We start from the raw sequence: 20,289 nt of genomic DNA, 5'->3' as shown, positions 1-20,289 counted from the left end.
ATCCAATAATTAAAACTCGAGATATAAAATTAGTGCAAAATGATTGCAAAATTAGTATTTTTCGAATCTTTTTCGATCGTAACTCGGCTTCTACGCATGGACATAAGCTTTGTAAAGTCTTATTTTAAAGCATAATTGAAGACTACAGGGAAAAAACCAGACATGTCAATTTTTTTCAAATTTCAGATTTCTATTCTATGGTATAGAACACGCGGAGAAGCACATTTTACAGCTATCGTACAGGGCAAAAAGTAGTCTTGTCATGAGTAATTACACTTCAAAGTTTCGGGGTACTGGGAAAAAACCAACTTTGTCCATGCGTCCAGTGAAACAACCAGTATGTCACAAGTTTCACGGTCGATAGCGTTGGATTGATTTAAAAATTATTATTAAACAATGCGTGTTTCAATAATAGAAAGTTTTTTTGTAAGAACAAACATTTGTGAATATCAAATATAATTATTTTTCTGAATGATTAAATGTTCAACAAGACATTTATGCATTGATATAACATAACGTAAAAGAAAGACTCGTTTTGTTTCTTGTAAAAATATAAACAGGCAGGTATAAAAAGTTCGCATTATTCACACATTAATTTCACAATATTCCGATTCATACATTATATCGTAAACAACAAAATCCATGGGCTTCGTGAAATAAAAATTACATATCCCATCCGTGGACATTCATACTTAGAGTGTGATAAGAATGTTGGACTGTGGAATCTAAAAATGCCTTTTGAAGTACCAAAAAAATTTAGAGACATGATTAAGAGGTCCCGCGTAAAGCCGTCTCCATTCATCGTCGTGGAAGTAACGAAAAATAGTTTTGGACTGGAAATCATTTTTGGACAAAAAGTATATTCCAAAATGCCCTTTCAAAACTCAGGTTTTGAAAGAGGTTGTTGCCATATCAGAGCACAGTCGACTTATAAATCATCGATCTTCTTACAATGGACCATTCTTCTCAAGCATCTTGAAGAAACGAATGACCTTAACAACTACGGAGTTAAAGAATGGAGAATTTGAATTACCATTACCAGTCTACTCAGGTAAGGTATAAGGTATCACAAAAAATTATAATATTATTCCCTGTATGTTGTTTCAGGACCCCTCGCAATTTCAAAAGCCAAGCACAGCAATTTAATGAGCCTTATGAGATTCTGTGGTCCTGCAGCTGTGGACTTTTTCTCCGTCTTACCTTATAATTAGTCGTAACAGGTAAATTATTATTATTATAATTACTCTTTTTTTATTTCTTTATTTAACGTCGGCGTCGATCTACTTCTGCGATTAAAGCTAAACACGGACGCCCGGAGCACGCTTCCACCAACGGAAAATTTTGAGAATGCCCTGGTGTTCCAACCAGAGGTAGGGATCTTTAACGAGCCATGTTACAGTAAAACCTGTGTTAACGGCCACCTGTCAAAACCGGCCGCTTGTACTAGCCGGCTAGTTTCAAAGTTCCCCAAACCAAAATTTGTGGACTACAAAACCTGGTATTAGCGGCCACCTTTTTATATCGGCCAATAGTTCTGTCATTTTTAGTGACCGTTATTGACAGGTTTTGCTGTATTTATTATTACCTATCATTCACAATAAAAATACTAATCAAAATGAAACCTATTTTCATTATTGAAAGCATTGACAATTTTCTGTTTCAGATGACTAAGCTGGTTCTTTCAATGGACAAATTGCGGTTGACAAGAATTTCCTGGATTTTTAAAGAGTGTAACACATTTTTCGGAATAAAAATGCAATGCCGTTCATGTGTTTTTATGGAGCAATTTTGACTCCCGAGTTTTATTATACGTTTCAATGTAAGACACATTATGGTCTTCAAAGTTAAATATGCGTTTTTCTCGGTTTTATGAAATTTTGACATATCTGGTTTTTTCCCTGTAGTCTTCAATTTATAAAGTTGCAAACAAAATATGTTAAATTACTTTATCTTTATTTTCGTTAAAGGTATACGCATATAAAGTTCTAATTTTCTTTAAAAAACTGTAAATTATTTTGTTTATAAAGGTTTTAAGCAAATTTAAGTAATAAACATCTATATTTAAATTAACAGTAATATTAGAAGAAGTCAAAAGCAACATTTAAAGCTTGAAAAAATGTTCATAGGTTTATTTTTGGTGAAGATATCGACATTTTTATAGCTCGCACTGAGGCGCAAGATCGGCTCGCAGCGAAAAGATACGCGCGCGAACCACTCGATACAAATTGTAGTTAATACGTTATCCTCATTTTTAAAGATCCTAATATAGGCCAACTAAGTTAGGTTTTTATTCAACACAACTGTATAGATTGGTTTGACAGGTAAAATTTTTAGTATTAGATATTAGATATTACAAAGAGACACTCATCTAGGATTCATTAATTTTTGAGTAAAACTATTTTTAAATAAACAATCCTAACGTCAAACTCATTATTGAGTTCATAACTTAAAAACTTGTTCATTTAGATATTTAACTCCACCAGAAAACGTTTTCAGCAAAAAGATACATATAATGAGGTAATTACTATTATAATGGAAATAAGCCGCAATTGAAGTTTAAAATAAGTTTATTAACATTTCATTTTCCACTTCGGAAATCGTTTTCAAAATACAAACATTTTAAATCTTAAAAGTAGAAATCCGATTATTTCTATTAACGAAACCAAAGTTCAATTTTTGCTTTAATCTGTACCTTCTATAAATTTGCAAGGCAAAACAGACGATGCTAATGATGTAAGAGAGATATGGAGGATCTAAAAGTTGCATCGCACAACATATCTCCTCATCTAAGCAAAAATCTTTGAGGAATTGGTTTCTTGTACTCATAAAGAGTAAACCGAAATAAAAGAAATACAGTTAAATTTTGATTTCACTGTATATTCGCTTATACGTATTTCATACTCGCAGGAATCATCAGAGCGACTGGTATAGAAGCTCTGAACGTGAAATCAAATTTTATTATAGCCATTTTATTGTTGCTTCTTTTGACGGAAAAGATTTGTTTTCACATTTGAAGCTGCTGTACCAGTCGCTCTGATTATTCCTGCTAGGATGACATACGTATAAGCGAATATACAGAGGCACTATAAGTGAAATCAAAATTTAACTTTCCTTTCTTTTACAAACATTATTATTATTAAATTCCAGATTTAGCCATACGGCTCACACTCCCTCTAAGGAGAAAATTCACTCATCCCAGATACCTATGGTATTAAAAGGATTAAGCTGTGGTGGGATTTTTTCTGTATTGTCGAGCCCTAGGTGACTTGGTACGTTGGAGTATTTCCCAAAAATTGTCATTCGCATCTGGACGTCGAGAGTAGCACAGTTTTCTGCATGGTCTTATACAGGTGTTCACTTAGACCTAGCTGTTTTATGTTTTCTAGTGGGTTTTTTGGAATAACACCAGTAGTGAATAGAATAATAGCTACTGTCTTGGTACTTTCCATTCTTCACTGTCGTCTTATTTGTATTTCGAGAACTAGTATGAGATATGAGATCCAGTCTATTATGTGCCACTGGTTGGTCTGTGAGAATAGTGTGGTCCCAGTACAGCTTATAGTTGTCGTTTTTAAGCATTATGGTAACGGCGTATTCATAATAAAGAAGATGATCGGTTTATAGAAGTTTAAACGCCTGGCAGCCTTCGGTAAGATGTTGGATGGTTTCTAGGGCTTGACATCTATATCGGAATTTCTCGTTTTGAACTTGAGGATCTTTGACAATATAGTTCAGGTGATTTTTCGTTGGAATAACCTGATCCTGACTGGCAAGTAGGAAACACTCAGTCTTGGGAAACATCTTTCCTAATGTCAACCAATAGTTCGACGCTGTATTGTTGACATATTCTTGGCTGATATCATTGATATGTCGATCATGCAGAGGTTTATTCATCCAGGTGCGTATTTTTTCTTGCTTAGTCTCAGTCTGCACCTGAAAATAAGTTCTTAAATTAGCAACCTGTTTATTCAGTTGCTCACCTATGTCCATAAGTCCTCTTCCTCCTTGATATCGCGATAATGTTGTTCTTTCTATTGCACTGCGTGGATGGTGATATTTCTATTTGTGGAAAGTGTTCTTACTTTCCGCTGAAGACTCTCTATATCCGTTTTTGACCATTTTATAATACCAAATGAGTAGCTAAGCGCGGAACAGGAGTACGTATTTAATGCCTTAAACAGATTTTTACTATTAAAATATGACCGATTTGACTGTCTTACTCTTCGCACAAACTCAGAAGTTAATTCGGTTTTTATTTGTTTATGGTCGATTTTTCGTGCTCGCTTTACTCCGAGATATTTGTATATATTATTTTCACCCATTGCCTTGATGTTTTGGCTATCTTGCAAATCGAAATCTCCGGGCTAAATCTTTCCTTAGACTCTACTTTCCTCTGACTGAATACGGCACTTGTCTAGTGCAAAGTGCATACTGATATCATTTGGGAATGTTTCCACAGTTTTCAGCATCTGATCCAGGTAGTTTCGACTGGAGGCTATTATTAAAATTATTATTATTCCCATGAAAATAGTAATTATTTTAAGATGCCACAAGAAAATAGCTTCAGAACAATAATGAAATCAGATATGCTGAATTAAAATTGGTTAATTAATAAACAAAAGGGTTATTGCAAAATGAACAAGAAAATTACTGTTTCTATATATTGTTAATAACTGTTTTATTATTTATTAAAATCTTAAATCTTTTTTTAAATCTACCTAAACTTGAAGGTCTTAATGTGCTTGAATTGTGTTCAAAAGATGGACTAGATTAGACTAGACTTTTTGAAAAAAGATCTAATTTCTAAGGCTGGATAATTTGATTGAATGGATTTCAATAATCTAGGGCTTGCTTTCTTTATTAAGATTAAGTATACTATTAACTTATGGAAAAAAATGTTTATAACAATGACATTTATGTACACAAAATGATTTAATCATAAATAACACTTTTTAATCTAGTAAACAATTACAATAACTCAGTAGAATTTAGTTCAAATTAAATGGCAAAGGAATATTCCGAAACTGGAAAAAACACAACTTTTTGAAAAAGAAAAAAGGTTCTACGACCCTTAGGAGCCAATATAGCTCACTTTATTTAAAAAAATCACTGTTACGTTAATTAATAACATTAAGGGTTCAAATTAACAAATATTTTATGAGAAATGTCAAAGTTTGTAACAAAACTTTTAGCAAACAAAATAATTGAAAATTGTTTAAACCAGAGTTTTACAAATAAAGAGATCTTGAAAATGAAGATGACGTATAATATTGACAATAATTTGTATCGAGCGGTTCGCACGCGTACCTTTTCGAGACAGATTTTATTGCGTCAATTGTCGCCGAGATGTAAAATATTGGTATAAGAAATGCGATTTATGTAACAGTAGAAAAGGCCCTAAATCAAGAGAACGACTTGCAGTGGATATTCTCGATCCTTTCCAAACATTGAAGTTTTAATTAAAATCTTGAAATATTTTAAATTCACAAAGTAACAAAAATACCATTTCTACGCACACCTAATACATACGTAGATATGTTATTGATGTATGGAGGCCGCCTTTGAATTTTGGTGTTACAGTAGAATTCTACGAATATCGTGGACACAAAGAATATAAAAGGCAGAAGTTACCAGAAGAATAGGAAATGAAGCTGAAATAATATTGACTATCAAAAAAACAAAACCTAAGTACTTAAGCCATGTGATAAGAGGTAAAAGATACTCGTTATTGCAATTTATTATGCAAGGCAAAATTCGAGGAAAGCGAAATATGGAAAGACGAAGAATATCGTAGTTTAAGAACTTGAGGGAATGGTTTGAATGCTGTAGTGCAGAAATATTTAGAGCGGCAGTCAACAGGGTCCTCTACCCATGATTATTTCCAACCTTCGATAGAAGATGGAACTTAAAGAAGATGACATTAAACAATACATTTACAATTATAAAGTAAAGTGGAGGATAAGTAGAGCCTAAATGAAAATTTTCATGCAATTCGGTGGTGACACGGAAAATTACGCGATATCGCCGTATTTTACGTTCATCTACTGGGCTATTAAGTAAAAAAAAATTAAGATTATTTAAATATGAATCTATTAACAAATGTTGCAAATATGTTGTATAAAAGAAGTTAATGTTATTACTGTATTACGAATGACGAAAAAATATTAATTGTTACCATAAGTATAAAAAATTAAAATATATCTTAAAAATAAGACACATTATGCAAGAACCGATATACAGTGTGTAAAAGCCAAATGGAATAAATTTATTATTTAGGTTACTGTACATATTTATAAAAAATCCCGAAACAAGTCAAATTTAAATTATAGCTTGACATTCTTTAACGTGAAAATGCAACCCCTACCTTTAACCCCCTTAGAATGACAGGTACAACCCCCAATTTTTAAAATAGGAAGTATAGGCTTGTGATATATCGTTTGAAAGGTCTTTTCATTCTCCATTCAAAAATGTTGTCGCTTTCAAATTTATTAAGATTAATTAAGATAAAATACGTGGCAACGTTATTTTAACACGCATTAGTAAATTGTTTTATTTAAGTTGTCAGTATTTTAATTTAAGTAAAAAGTTCGTTCAATTCAATTCTGAAAAATGGTTAGATTAACGAAAATGCATAAAATAACAGTTTTACAAATGATTGCTTACGGAGATAACACCCGAACACAACAGGAAGTAACTTGCCTATTTCATGAGAAATTTACTAATTTACCGCCTATATCCCAAGGAACAATAAGTAAAATAGAGAAGCAGTTTCGCGAGTTTGGTCATGTAAGGCAGATAAAAAAAGCAGCTGCCAATGCACTGAGTGATGAACTCAAATTAGATGTGTTGCTTGAGTTTCAGGAAAATCCACATACATCGAGTAGACAGGCATCCACTACATTCAATGCTAGCCATACATCGATAGTAAACATATTAAAAGAAAATAAATTGCATCTCTATAAGATGATACCTACTCAGGAGCTCATGGAAGACGATTTTGATAGGAGAACTTTTTTTTTGTGAGCAAATGATGGACATGTTAGATAACAATATTATCCAATTAGAAGACGTTATGTTTTCTGATGAGTGTACTTTTTCACTTAACGGTCATGCTAATCGGCAAAATTGCCGCTACTGGGCCACGGAAAATCCTCACTGGATGAGAGAAGAACACACTCAATACCCTCAAAAGGTTAATGTTTGGGCAGGGATTATGGGAAACAATATCATTGGTCCCTTTTTTATTGAGGGCAACTTGAATGGCAACAATTATTTGGCACTACTTCAAAATGATGTCATTCCAACGTTGGCAAATTTATATCCTGATCCAGGAAACCCTCAAGTTCCAGCGAATACGATATGGTTTCAGCAGGATGGAGCACCACCACATTATCAACTTAATGTCCGGCAGTCCCTCGATACAATATTTCCCAATCCGTGGATAGGGAGGCGAGGATCGATTGAATGGCCAGCGCGATCACCTGATCTTACATTATTAGATTTCTTTTTATGGGGATATGTGAAGAGCTATGTGTACAAAACTAAACCTTCTGACTTAAATGACTTAAAAGAACGAAAAACGCCTGCGATTAGGTAGATCACGCCTGTTATGTTAAATAATGTTAGAAGACAGTTTTATTTGAGATTAGGATGTTGCCAAGACGTTCGCGGAGAACATTTTAAACATCTACTTCATTAACATTCATAGTTCTTTTTCGTGTTCTACATTTTATTACGTTTTTCATTACATTTTAGGTTTTGATTGTATTGTAACCACATGATTTTAATTTATTTTATCTTAATTAATCTTAATAAACTTGAAAGCGACAACATTTTTGAATGGAGAATGAAAAGACCTTTCAAACGGATATATCACAAGCATATACTTCCTATTTTAAAAATTAGGGGTTGTACCTGTCATTCTAAGGGGGTTGAAGGTAGGGGTTGCATTTTCACGTTAAAGAATGTCAAGTTATAATTTAAATTTGACGTGTTTCGGGATTTTTTATAAATATGTACAGTAACCTAAATAATGAATTTATTCCAATTGGCTTTTACACACTGTAGATATTCATCGAACAGTTAAATTTAATAAAATATTTAATTTTCAATTTTAATTAAGTACAATGTATTAGAAACAAACAAAAAATATAAGCTGGTAATAATTACCAAGATGTGATTTAAATCCTCTAAACATTGGTGTATACTCTAGTTTATATGATCCAAGGTGCCATTTTCCAACAATATGATTTTCATATCCTAATTCTTCTAAATATTGAGGTAGAAGTTTCTCGGTAAGAGGTAATCCACGAGCTTCTGCTCCGTACAAAACTGTATGTTGCATACCCGTATGTATCGGATGCTTTCCAGTCATTAAGGCACTTCGGGAAGGAGTACATATAGGATTTACGTAGTAATTTTGTAAAATAAGGCCTGAATAGGCTAGCGCGTCTATGTTGGGAGTTGGAATTTGACCAGATCCATGAAAACCCACATCGTTCCATCCCTAGCAACAAAAAGTGTCATTAATAATTTAAGTGTTTTGCACTACAAAATAACAAGAAAACAGTAATTAATTTTTGATCATTTGCCACATTATTATGGACTATTTCTGTTGCCCTCAACGATGTCATTTCAAAAATGACTTAATTGTTCCAGTGGACTTCAGAAACAGGTTTGAAAATCTGGATGCGTACCAATAAGTAAGCCGTTCAATGGTTCAGTTGGCGTTTAAATTTCTAGTAGTTGTACTTTTCTTGACGCACAACATTCCTGACAAATTTTTGAATATAAGCGCATAAGAATGGGGACATTTCTTGTACAGAACACTAATCGTCACTTTCGAATGAATTTAAACGTAATATTCAATATCTGGCTCATACTTGTCGGCGTTGTCCGTCATTTGCTTTGTGTGTGTTAACTAAGAACTGGCGTCGCATTTGTCTTTGTTTCAATCGACGTTGTTGATTTCGTTCAGCTAGTGCCTCTTGCGATTGTAATTTACGTAATCGTTCTTAAAATACAAGCATTAGTAAAGTAGTAGATGAGTAAGGTTCGTCTGACTACAAGTATAGGGAATTGGTGTTAGAGAGAGAAGTACATTTTTGGTGGATGCACGATATGTGCAAGTGAGAGAACGTGTGACGTAGGTGGCGTTACAGTTTACGATCATGCTGGACGTGATGGTGACGCTAGTCTACACGAGAGGGCGTTACAGTTTACAATTTTTATTTTAAAAATATTTAAAAATAAATTTTTAATCCTATCCGACGTATGATAGCTTGTTTCAAAGGAGACTCGGCATGAAACACAATAATTTATCAAAAACAAAGATGGCCACCATTCTTCTTCTTCTTTCACGCGCCAAGTGCTAAACGCCTTAACGTACAGGGTTGCGCGACATGTCACGTGATAGGGTTAAACGAATACAATGCAACTACTTAGAAAAATTCTAATCTAAAAAATTTACTAATGTTGTAATTTACGCAATTGTGCCATACTTAAATGAAAGTGTGTATTATTTCGTTGGATTTGTTTATCTGTTCTTTGTGATCTTCTATTTAGCATGTGTAAGGCTGTATTCGTCGGAAGGGCCAAATTGTCCCCTTGGCGCCATGCTGGCATTGTTCACTGTATATAACACATGAGGAGTCAGGAGGAAAACAATCATAGTTCACTTTTGGTCGAAATTGAGATGACGAAGTTTTCTAGTGATGAATACATACTACTTTCAGATGGTACGCAGAAAAAGGAAAAAACATCCTTTTACAATCCTTTTATTACAAATGTTAAATGGAACGGTGTACGGGTGTACTGTGGAAGAACCATCATAGTTGGCGCGCTGCGAGGGAAAAAATGTCAGGGTCTGAAGGCGCCCCCTCTCTGTCTCAACAGGTCGGGTCAAGTGCAGCATTTCTGTGATTCTCTTTCTTAGTTTAGCGACTTCGTTGGTTTGTTCTAGTTTGCAAATTGATTATATTTGAACAATAGTTAAGTATTGATTATACAGTGTGACCCATTTAGATTGGAAACACCTCTATAAAATTTGAAGTTGTTAACCGATTTTAACCAAATTTTTTTTTAATGTCATATAATACTACTGCCTATTGCGGGACAAAATATGAAATATTTAGTTAAATTTTCAGGGCATTCTACGATACTTTTTCTTTGTCGAAAATCTAGAATTTGTATTAGCGATTTTTTTATTAAAAAAATTTCTACGCCACTGGATTTAGAGTGGCTTCAAATAACTATGACAAAAATTTCATTATGATATATTTATTAATAACATACTTATGACAACTTAAAATTTTAAAACTCACTAAGAAAAAACACTCTGTATTAACGTTAAAAAAACACTCTGTATTAACAGAAACATGGAAACATAATTTTAGTTTAATCCTAGTTGCCTCTACCAATCCACCATCTAATTGGATACATTTGTCGTAGTGTTTATGAATATTTCTAATTACATTTCTTAGTTGTTGGGGAGTAATTTCTGCACATGCCTGTCGAATACTTGCACGAAGTTCGTTTTCGTCTCTTGCACGGGTTTGGCAAACTTTTTGTTTGATAACTCCCCAGAGAAAGAAGTCTAAAATTGTGAGATCTGGAGATCTGGGTGGCCAATCTATCAACGGACTACCCCGGCCTATCCAACGGTTCGGAAAATTTTCATTTAACCATTGCATCACGGTTCTGGCGTAATGAACAGAACACCCATCTAACTGGATATACAAATTTAATCGTTCATTAATTGGGAGCTCATGAATAGCATCCCACAAGTCGGTGTTTAAAAATTCTAAAAAGTTCCGTGAGTTCAAGTTTTCTTCAAAAAAGAAAGGACCAATAACTCGCTCGTTCAGTATACCACACCAGACATTGATTTTTTGAGAATACTGGCTTTTACAGTTTATTACCCAATGGGGATTATCTGCTGTCCAATAGCGACAATTCTGTGATGATACTACTCCATTTGTAGTGAAAGTGGCTTCGTCGGTAAACAACGCGTTTTTTAGAAAATTTATATTGTTTAAATATTCCCCTTGGGCCCATAAACAATATTCTAAACGTTTTGCTTCGTCGCCTTCTTGGAATGTGTGTAAGAATTTTGGTTTGTAAGGTTTAATATTATTTACCTTAAGACATCGTCGAATACTCTCTCGAGGCACATTCAAATATAAACTGGCATTCCTTAAACTGGCGTTAGGGTTATTTCTGAAATGATCTAAAATGATTTTATCATTTCCTCTTCTTCTTTGTAACGGGTTATTTTTTAAAATTAGTTTTGATACTGCACCATATTCATTAAATATTCTATTAATTTTGTTTACCGTACCGCAGCTAATATTAGGACGATCCACATGTCTGTTATTAAATATTGTACAAACTTCCCTAACACTTCTATCGTTATCTCCCAAAAGACGTATAATTTCAATTTTTTCTCTCAAACTTAATCTTGCAGCCATGACACAAAATATTATTAAAAGAATTTGAAGTTAATATTGTTGCAGATATTATGCATAAATTTATGCTAGCACTGAAATTTGTATGACACAAATAATATCAAACAGTAATATCGTTGTCATGGCAACTGAGATTTAAGTTGTAGCATGTAAAGTTAATAATAATGTAAGTGCGTTACTTACATTAAATTTTTATGCTATTTTAAACATTTTTTTGTCTAGTAGTGGTTTATTATTAAAATTATTTGAAAAATAATTAGTTTTATGGTTATCTGTTGATACAGGGTGTTCTTTTTTGACTCGCAGCTTAGTGAGTTTTAAAATTTTAAGTTGTCATAACTTCGTTATTAATAAATATATTTTAATGAAATTTTTGTCATAGCTATTTGAAGTCACTGTAAATCCAGTGGCGTAGAAATTTTTTTAATAAAAAAATCGCTAATACAAATTCTCCATTTTCGACGAAGAAAAAGTATCATAGACTGCCCTGAAAATTTAACTAAATATTTCATATTTTGTCCCGCAATAGACCTTTTATTACATGACATTAAAAAAAAATTTGGTTAAAATCGGTTAACAACTTCAAATTTTATAGAGGTGTTTCCAATCTAAATGGGTCACACTGTATATACTGATTAAAATGGAAAGTAGTGGTAGCGATTGTAGCGATGTAGATGTGGGGTCTACTGCTAAAAAAGAAGAAAAACATGTTCGTGGAGTTATGAAACTTCTGAGAGCCACCACTCATGAGATAGGGCCAGATTGTAATCGCCACCGTTTTAGTTGTTTGGAAACGTCAATGAAGCCGAAAGGCGACGCATTTTGACTCAATTCAATGAACTTGCTAACTACGACGATCAGAATCGGTATTTAAGTGGTCTAATAACCGTTCTCCCAGTTATGCGTCGACGAATTCAAGTGAGTACAGGGACACCTGATCTTGCTTCTTATTCCTATCGTGCTAGGACTGGCCCTGATGGAGACTTTCGTGATGTGCAAGTATGTTTCAATGCATTCGTATTCATTCGTGGAATTTCTGCTTCCCGAGTGCAAATAATTCGAGAATCACTGGCCTCAACTGGCACTGTACGATTATACGCTAGAGGAAAACACAGAAATAGGAAACACAAAATTTTGAAGATATTATAGTCAAAGTGACAGAATTTATAGGTACCTTGAAAGGAAGAAAATTGCATTACTCCCGGAAAAGAGTAAGAAAATTTATCTCCCTGAAAAACTCAACATAATTAAGTTACATACTACGAACTTAAAAAAAAATTCCAAAAATAAATTATCGTATGACAAGTTTCGAGAAATTCTTGAAACAAAGTTTAATATTGCATTCGGTTTTTTTAGAAAAGACACCTGTAGCTACTGTGACACTATAAAAGCGGAAATTAGATGCCAGCTGAATATAAAATCCAAATCTCCAAAGCCATGATTATAGACTTCCACAAAAATTTATTAACTCCTAATGTGACCTTAAAGGATGTCTACTTTAAACGGCAACTTAATTTTATTAACTTAATCGTATATGTATTGGCCGATTCTATGTCTGTTTTCTATACTTAAGACGAATCGGTAGCAAAAAAGGGGGCTGATGATGTGTGTTAGATGATTCATCACTTTGTGTATAACGTACTGTCATCTCAGGTTTAAAAATTTGATAATATTTTGCGACTCTTGTGGAGGGCAAAATAAAAATTAGACAGTTTTTTGGTTCCTTCTGTTATATTGATGAATAGAAAATAAAAGAATGTGTTGATATTTTATTGTAATACTAACTCAAATAAACGTGATACATAAAAACATAATTAAAAGTGGTTACATTACAATTCCATCTTGAAAACCGTTGACATTAACATGCATCAATCGTGCTGTCATCCATAGACAGGTTTGTTCCTTATTCACGAGTATTTATTTAACACCCTCCCTCAAACCTGTTAGTATACAAAACTAAATTTAAACCCTCAAACCTAACTTATTTACAAAATAATTAAATTTCTCATAGCACAGACTTTGTAAATATATCTCCAAGTTGCTCATTTGAACAAATATATTCAACCTTCATAATACCCTGTGCTACCAGATCCAAAACAAAATGTAATTTTACTTCAATGTGTTTACACCTTTTATTGTTTTCAAAGTTTTGTAGCAGTTTGATAGCACTTTGATTGTCTTCAAATATTGTGTTTGGTAATAATAATTTAATTTCCAAATCCAACAGTAAGTTTTTTATATAACTTAATTCACATGAAGCTGCACATACTGCCACAAACTCAGATTCTGTACTTGATAAAGTTACCAAACTTTGCTTTTTGGAAGACCATGAGATTAGATTATTAAAAAGTTTAAAACAATATCCACTAATGGATTTTCTATCATTTATGTCATTAGCCCAATCAGCATCAGTATAACCAACTAAATCAAAACAAGAAGTATCTTCTAAAATGATAAAAATACAACCTAAAATTAATAGTAGATTTGAAATATTTCAGTACTCTTAACAAATGCTTAAAATGTTCATTAGTAGCACTATCTTGAAATCTCCCAAAATAACTAATGCTGAAACAAATATCAGGTCTAGTACCCATCATTATATACATAAGACTACCTAACAGTTCTTTGTATGGTAAATTGGTACTAAGATTACAATCAGTATTTCTCAGTAAATTCAAATTCTTTTCAATTGGTGTTTTAAAATTTTTACTGTCTTCAACATTATATCGTTTGACAAGATTTTCAATTGCAGGTATTTGGTCAAGAGTTATGATCCTATTTTTAAAATCTCTGTCAATTCTTATTCCCAAAAAGTTAAACTGACTGCTTATTTTATTCATTTTAAAAGATTCACACAATTTTGTTTTCAAATAATTCAAAAATACATCATTATTACAAGCCATCAAAATGTCATCTACATAAAGCAGCAAGTAACATCTTATATCCTTATTAATAAAACTATATAAACAGTAGTCTGTTTTTGAACGTTTAAAATTTAACAGTAGCATAAATTCATTAAATTTCTCATTCCATGCCTTTGGGGATTGCTTGAGACCATATATTGCCCTATTCAATAAACATACTTTATTTTGATCATTTTTCGAAACTCTAAGACCTTCAGGTATTTTCATAAAGGTTCTTTCTTTCAGAGAACTATTCAGGAAAGCATTTTTCACATCTAATTGTAACAATAGTAAATTATAATGATTACAGATAGACAATATTATTCTTAATGTAGACAACTTTGCTACAGGAGCATGTATTTGTGAAAAATCATTAAAATGACTTTGTTCAAAGCCTCATGCAACTAATCGGGCTTTATAAACAGGCTTACCAACATCATTTTCCTTTAACAAAAACCCACCTATTACTAATTACCTTTTGATTACATGTCTTCTCAACTAATTCCCAAGTATTATTATTTTTCAGTGCATCCAACTCATCTTCAATTGCCTGTTTCCATGAGCTCCATTCTGAACTTTCTTTTGCTTCTGAGTAAGACTTCGGTGCATTTGTTAGTTGACTAAGTAGTGCCAAACAGCTTATATCTAATTCTTCATCACACTTTGCTGCATCTAATTCATAAATGTCATATTTTCCAGGTAATTTTCTTACTCTTCGTGGTCTGCCATTTTGGGTACTTCCAGAAGGCACTCCTTCATTATCCTTTTTATTATCTTCTTCTTTGTCTTCTTCACTATCAGACTTTCTGTCTTCATCTCCAGCTTCAGTTTGTATTCCTCTTTCTTCGATTTTATTTTCTTGTATATCATAATTTTCTTCATCTTCTTTTTCTCTGTTTCTTCTCAGATCTTTTACCTTTTTATTCATAAAATTATTTTCATCGAATACTACATTTCTACTGTGAATTAACTTGTTTTCTTGTTCTTGCCATAACTTGTAACTATTTTCTGTATAACCAATAAATCGGCACATCACTATTTTATCGTCAAGTTTCTTTCTCAAAGCATCTGGTACTCTGGCATATGCTATGCAGCCAAAAATTCACATATTAGAGACATTTGGCTTTTTACCAAGCCACAATTAAAAAGGACTTTTATTCTGTATTAAGCAAGATTGCGTTCTGTTGTTGATATATGCTGCCATGAGAACTGCATCTTCCCAAAAACATTTATTTATTCCTGCCTCTTTTATCATACATCTTGCTCTATCCATTAATGTTTGATTCATACGTTCTGCAACTCCATTCATTTGGGGAGTGTACGGTGGAGTGTATGATATTTGAATTCCCTTTTCTGAGCAAAACTTTAAAATTGCATTAGAACAATACTCACCTCCATTGTCACATTTTAATTTTGAGATAGGTTTATTACAAAATAATGATGTCACTTTCGCTGTATAATCTTTAAAACAATTGTAAACTTCGTCCTTTCCTTTTACAGTATATACCATGACAAACCTAGAAAAATCATCAACAAACGTTATGAAATACTTATAACCATTACGTGATGTTGGTGTGATTGGACCACATACATCTGTATGAACTAATTCAAGAACTCTAGTACTTCTGGATATTTTCGAATTATATGGAAAACATTTTTGTTTCGATTGTACACAAACATCACTAATTTTATCAACCTTTGATTTGGTAAACTCTAAACCATTAACTATATTTAAATTTTTAATTTTTGAAATAGACCCATAATTCAAATGACCATACCTTTTGTGCCAAATATCTATATTTAGTGCTAAATTTGCAGATTCAATATTAGATTCAACATTGATTTTAAATATAATTTTATATAAATTATTAAGACGTTTACCTATTACAAAAACATTATTATCTTTTTTTATAAAGATCTTACCGTCATTACATACAACTTCAAATCCTGCCTTTTCAATGGTAGGTATAGACAACAAATTTGCTCTTAATTTTGGTACACAAAATACATCTTTTAAAGTAATTTTCACATTTTTATTTTCCACCACATTTGTCACTTGTAAATCACCTATGCATGTTGCCTCCATACTATTTCCTTTTTCTGCCAGTTGTATTTCTCTTCTCTCTGCAAATCTTTTCTTGTTTATCAGTACCTCTTCATTGTTTATATAATGATGTGTAGCTCCCGAGTCTGCATACCACTCTAAGATTAAACCGTCTACACTTTCAGATGTTGCACAGAAAGCAACAGCATTATCCTCTTCTCCATTATATTCATTCGTAGCATAATTTTCCCTGTTTCCAATTTTTTGTTTGTCATTCACATTCTGCTTTTTGACTAAACATTGACTTGCTCTGTGTCCCATCTTACCACAGTTGAAACGCTTAATGCCACATACACTCTTCACATGCCCAATTTTTCCACACTTAAAGCATTTTACTTGCTTTTCTGTTGCACTAAAAGATGAAGGCAAAACTTTTGTGCTTCTTGAATTTTTATTGGAATGAAATTCCAACAACCTACTTTTCACAAATTCTACTTTTAAATCATCTTCTGATAAAGTTCTTATGGCTGTGACTACATTTTCAAACTCTTGTGGCATTGTCAATAATAGGAAACAAGACATATCAGATTCATCAAATTTACTTCCCAGATTTTTAAGTTCTCTGAACAGTCGATCACATCTTGAGAAATGATCCTGAATATCTATGTCATTGGTGTATTTTAACGTTGTTAATTCTTTTAATAAATAGAACTTAGAACACGTACCTTTTTTATCAAAAATTCCTTCCAGTTTATTTATCATATCATGAGCTATTTCCACTTCTTTGATGTATTCCAAATGCGAGTCAGCAATACTTTGAATAATTACCATGCATGCTTTATTATTTTTCTTATGCCATTCATCATTTCTATCAACCGCGGGAACCGGCTTCAAAGCTTCACTACATTCCAGGTCCTTCAATACTGAAAACAACCTAAATTTCCAGTTGTCAAAACTGTTTCCATTAAAAGGTATTATGCCATATTTGTTTTCAGTTGACTTCTCCATTTTTTTGAACTTTTACAACCACGTGCCTTTACTAACCTCTTTTCACGTTTTTATCTTTTCTTAATCAACACACTCTTTGTACTTCTGGGCCCATAACCAATGTTATATTGATGAATAGAAAATAAAAGAATGTGTTGATATTTTATTGTAATACTAACTCAAATAAACGTGATACATAAAAACATAATTAAAAGTGGTTACATTACAATTCCATCTTGAAAACCGTTGACATTAACATGCATCAATCGTGCTGTCATCCATAGACAGGTTTGTTCCTTATTCACGAGTATTTATTTAACACCTTCATTATCTAATTCAGACAGAAGGACGGTTTGAGTTTGTGAAATTAATTTTTCCCATCAGAGGACATTCCTATCTAGAGTGCGACCGGGACATGAGTTTAATTAATGATAAAGCTTATACGGAAACTCCGGATGATAGGAGAGAAGTCCTTCGCAACAGCAGAGTGAAACCGTAACCCGTAACAAAGTGGTGGACTGTGGGAAAGATATCAAATTTCTAAATTGGACCAAGCATTTCTCCAAAAAGTATCCCAAGAAATGCCCAATACCTACGAGACCTATTCGAGTGTTGAAAATCAGGAAAAATAGTCTTGAATGTATCTTTCACAAGAATACCTATTCTGGGTTATCTGCAAGCTTGCTGTTTGAATGCAAAGTTAAACGAAACCCGAAAAGAAATCTCAGGAAAGCAAATAATATCTTCGGAAGTTACTACCCAAAATCATCCCGAAGCTTTGTATAATGGCTCACTTCCAGTCAAAGCTGCTAAGTTACAAGATCTTCTCCACTTGACCAAATATTTGGAAAACGTATACTCTAGAAAATTCTACACTGATTTACAAGATACTGAACAGGAGGGAAGTTCAGAGGAAGAAACATTTTGTGACGCAGAAGCTTGAAGGTACTGGGGAAGAACGTTCATGGTCCATGCCGACACACTAAATTTTTTGTATGATGTCTTCTCTTGATTTTTTCTCTGTAAACATGTCAATGTATCACTGGAAAAATTTACCGATTTATACGGTTGAGTTAAAACAATTTGTTTTAATTTGAAACATTAAATTTAGATTTCCATGAAAACTGTTTTTGTGGACAAATTGTTTTTCCTCCTGACTCCACACATACAAATATATCAAATTAAAGTACTTAATAATGAAAAACAGTATACTGATAATGCATTTGTTCTTTTAGTATTTTACCGACCTTTTGCAATAAACGTCACGAATAAACGTCATTGCTACGATTGATCGCCATATAATATCACCATTAAAAAATAATGGTTGTTGGTAGAAGGGTGAACATTTAGGGTTATATTTTTTTTGATTCAAAATTATAAAAAATAAAAAAATTGTCCAAAAAATAAAATAAAAATCTGGAGAGGACCACCCTTATCACCTAAGGGTATAAAAAATAGCCTGCGACTTATCCTCAAACCTACCAAATATATACAGGAGATTTTAATATACAGTAGATTCCCTCTATAACGAGAACTGAAATGGCAGACTAATTACCTCGTTATAAGCCGATCTCGTTATATCAGACAATAATAAATAAGGATAACATAAACTATTGCTTCTGCAATTGGAAGATGTCTGTCACTTTATTTATTTATTTATAACTTTATTCATTTATATTTATTATAGCCAAGACCGGGCCAAAAACATAAAAAATACGTTTTTCAATCTTATTTTTTCTCGTTGTAATCAAATTTGCCTCTCTACAGAGGGTTATAGTTCAATAGAGATTTCATGGGACGTCTAATGTACCTCGTTATAAGCGAAACTTCGTAATAAACGTGTTCGTTATAGAGGGAATATACTGTATTAGACTAGCTGACACGTCGAGCTTCGACTGAGTAAGTATTGAACCTCACAGTGTAACGAAGATATTTTGCCTACCACATGGGGTATTATTATTAGGGGTAGAAGATTGGGGAATAGACACTATGGGGGTGGAGATAGGGTAAGCAAAATAAACGCTACTTGTGCGAACGGCACTCAGGGTTTGTTAGGAGAGCTGGGGTCGTGGATAAGTAAAAAATATCAAGGGGTTTGGATTGGGCAACTACAAAAATATGAAACAAACGGTCATGAATCTCTTGGGACAAAATAAAAAAAAAACAGGAAACACCTCTAGTAATTTATAAAGAGCGCCACTTCAAGGGGCCTAATTAAAACTATTACAACAACTAGTTGTTACTAGGGAAATAATTATCAGAAATGCAAAACATATCTTTTTCAAATAAAACTCAAAAAAGGGTTAGTTAAAAAAAATAAACAAATGTTAAGAAACAAAATTTAACATTTATTTTCGTATCACCACAAACAGTTACAAAATAGGACAATACAAATTTATTACAACAAATAGTCGTAAAATACAAAAATACAAAAAAAACTTACATGTCATCCGTTTACAAACTCCAGGAGTTGGAGATACTACATAAACTTACAAATGTTACCGCATAGAGATTAACCTTTTTTTTTAACAAAACAAATAAATATCGAAAATAATAAAGCTAGCTGTCATAAACATTAAATTTTAAAAACTGAAAACAAATAAAATAACAGCTAAAGTCAAAACCCAAAATTTACAATATTAAATATTACTATTTTTTAAATTTTTATGAAAGCAATTATTGTTAAAAAAATGTCTGTCTTTACTTTAAAATTTGAAACAAAAGTTACCTCAATTCACCAAATCACACTTTGAATGTTCTGGAACCATAACTGCAACTAACTGGGGGTAGACTTGAGCTCCACTCTCTGCGTAACGAACACACGAACAAATCCATCTCCAAACTGCTAAAAAGCCTTGGATGACAACCAGGGAGAAACAAAACGAGGATG

General features: G+C 32.7%; 1 protein-coding gene across 1 annotated transcript in view; it reads right to left on the bottom strand.

Moving 5' to 3' along the window:
• Positions 1–20,289, bottom strand: part of LOC140443808 (arylsulfatase I) — a 67,829-nt gene that overhangs the window by 28,876 nt on the left and 18,664 nt on the right. The window contains exon 3 of the mRNA XM_072535265.1: positions 8,170–8,506. Coding sequence (XP_072391366.1) covers positions 8,170–8,506 — 337 coding nt within the window. The remainder of the gene's footprint in view (positions 1–8,169; positions 8,507–20,289) is intronic.

Source organism: Diabrotica undecimpunctata, chromosome 6, assembly GCF_040954645.1.
Source record: "Diabrotica undecimpunctata isolate CICGRU chromosome 6, icDiaUnde3, whole genome shotgun sequence".
In the NCBI taxonomy this organism is placed as follows: domain Eukaryota; kingdom Metazoa; phylum Arthropoda; class Insecta; order Coleoptera; family Chrysomelidae; genus Diabrotica; species Diabrotica undecimpunctata.
The sequence above is the reverse complement of the archived record's forward strand: the minus strand, read 5'-3'. Positions and strand labels throughout refer to the sequence as shown.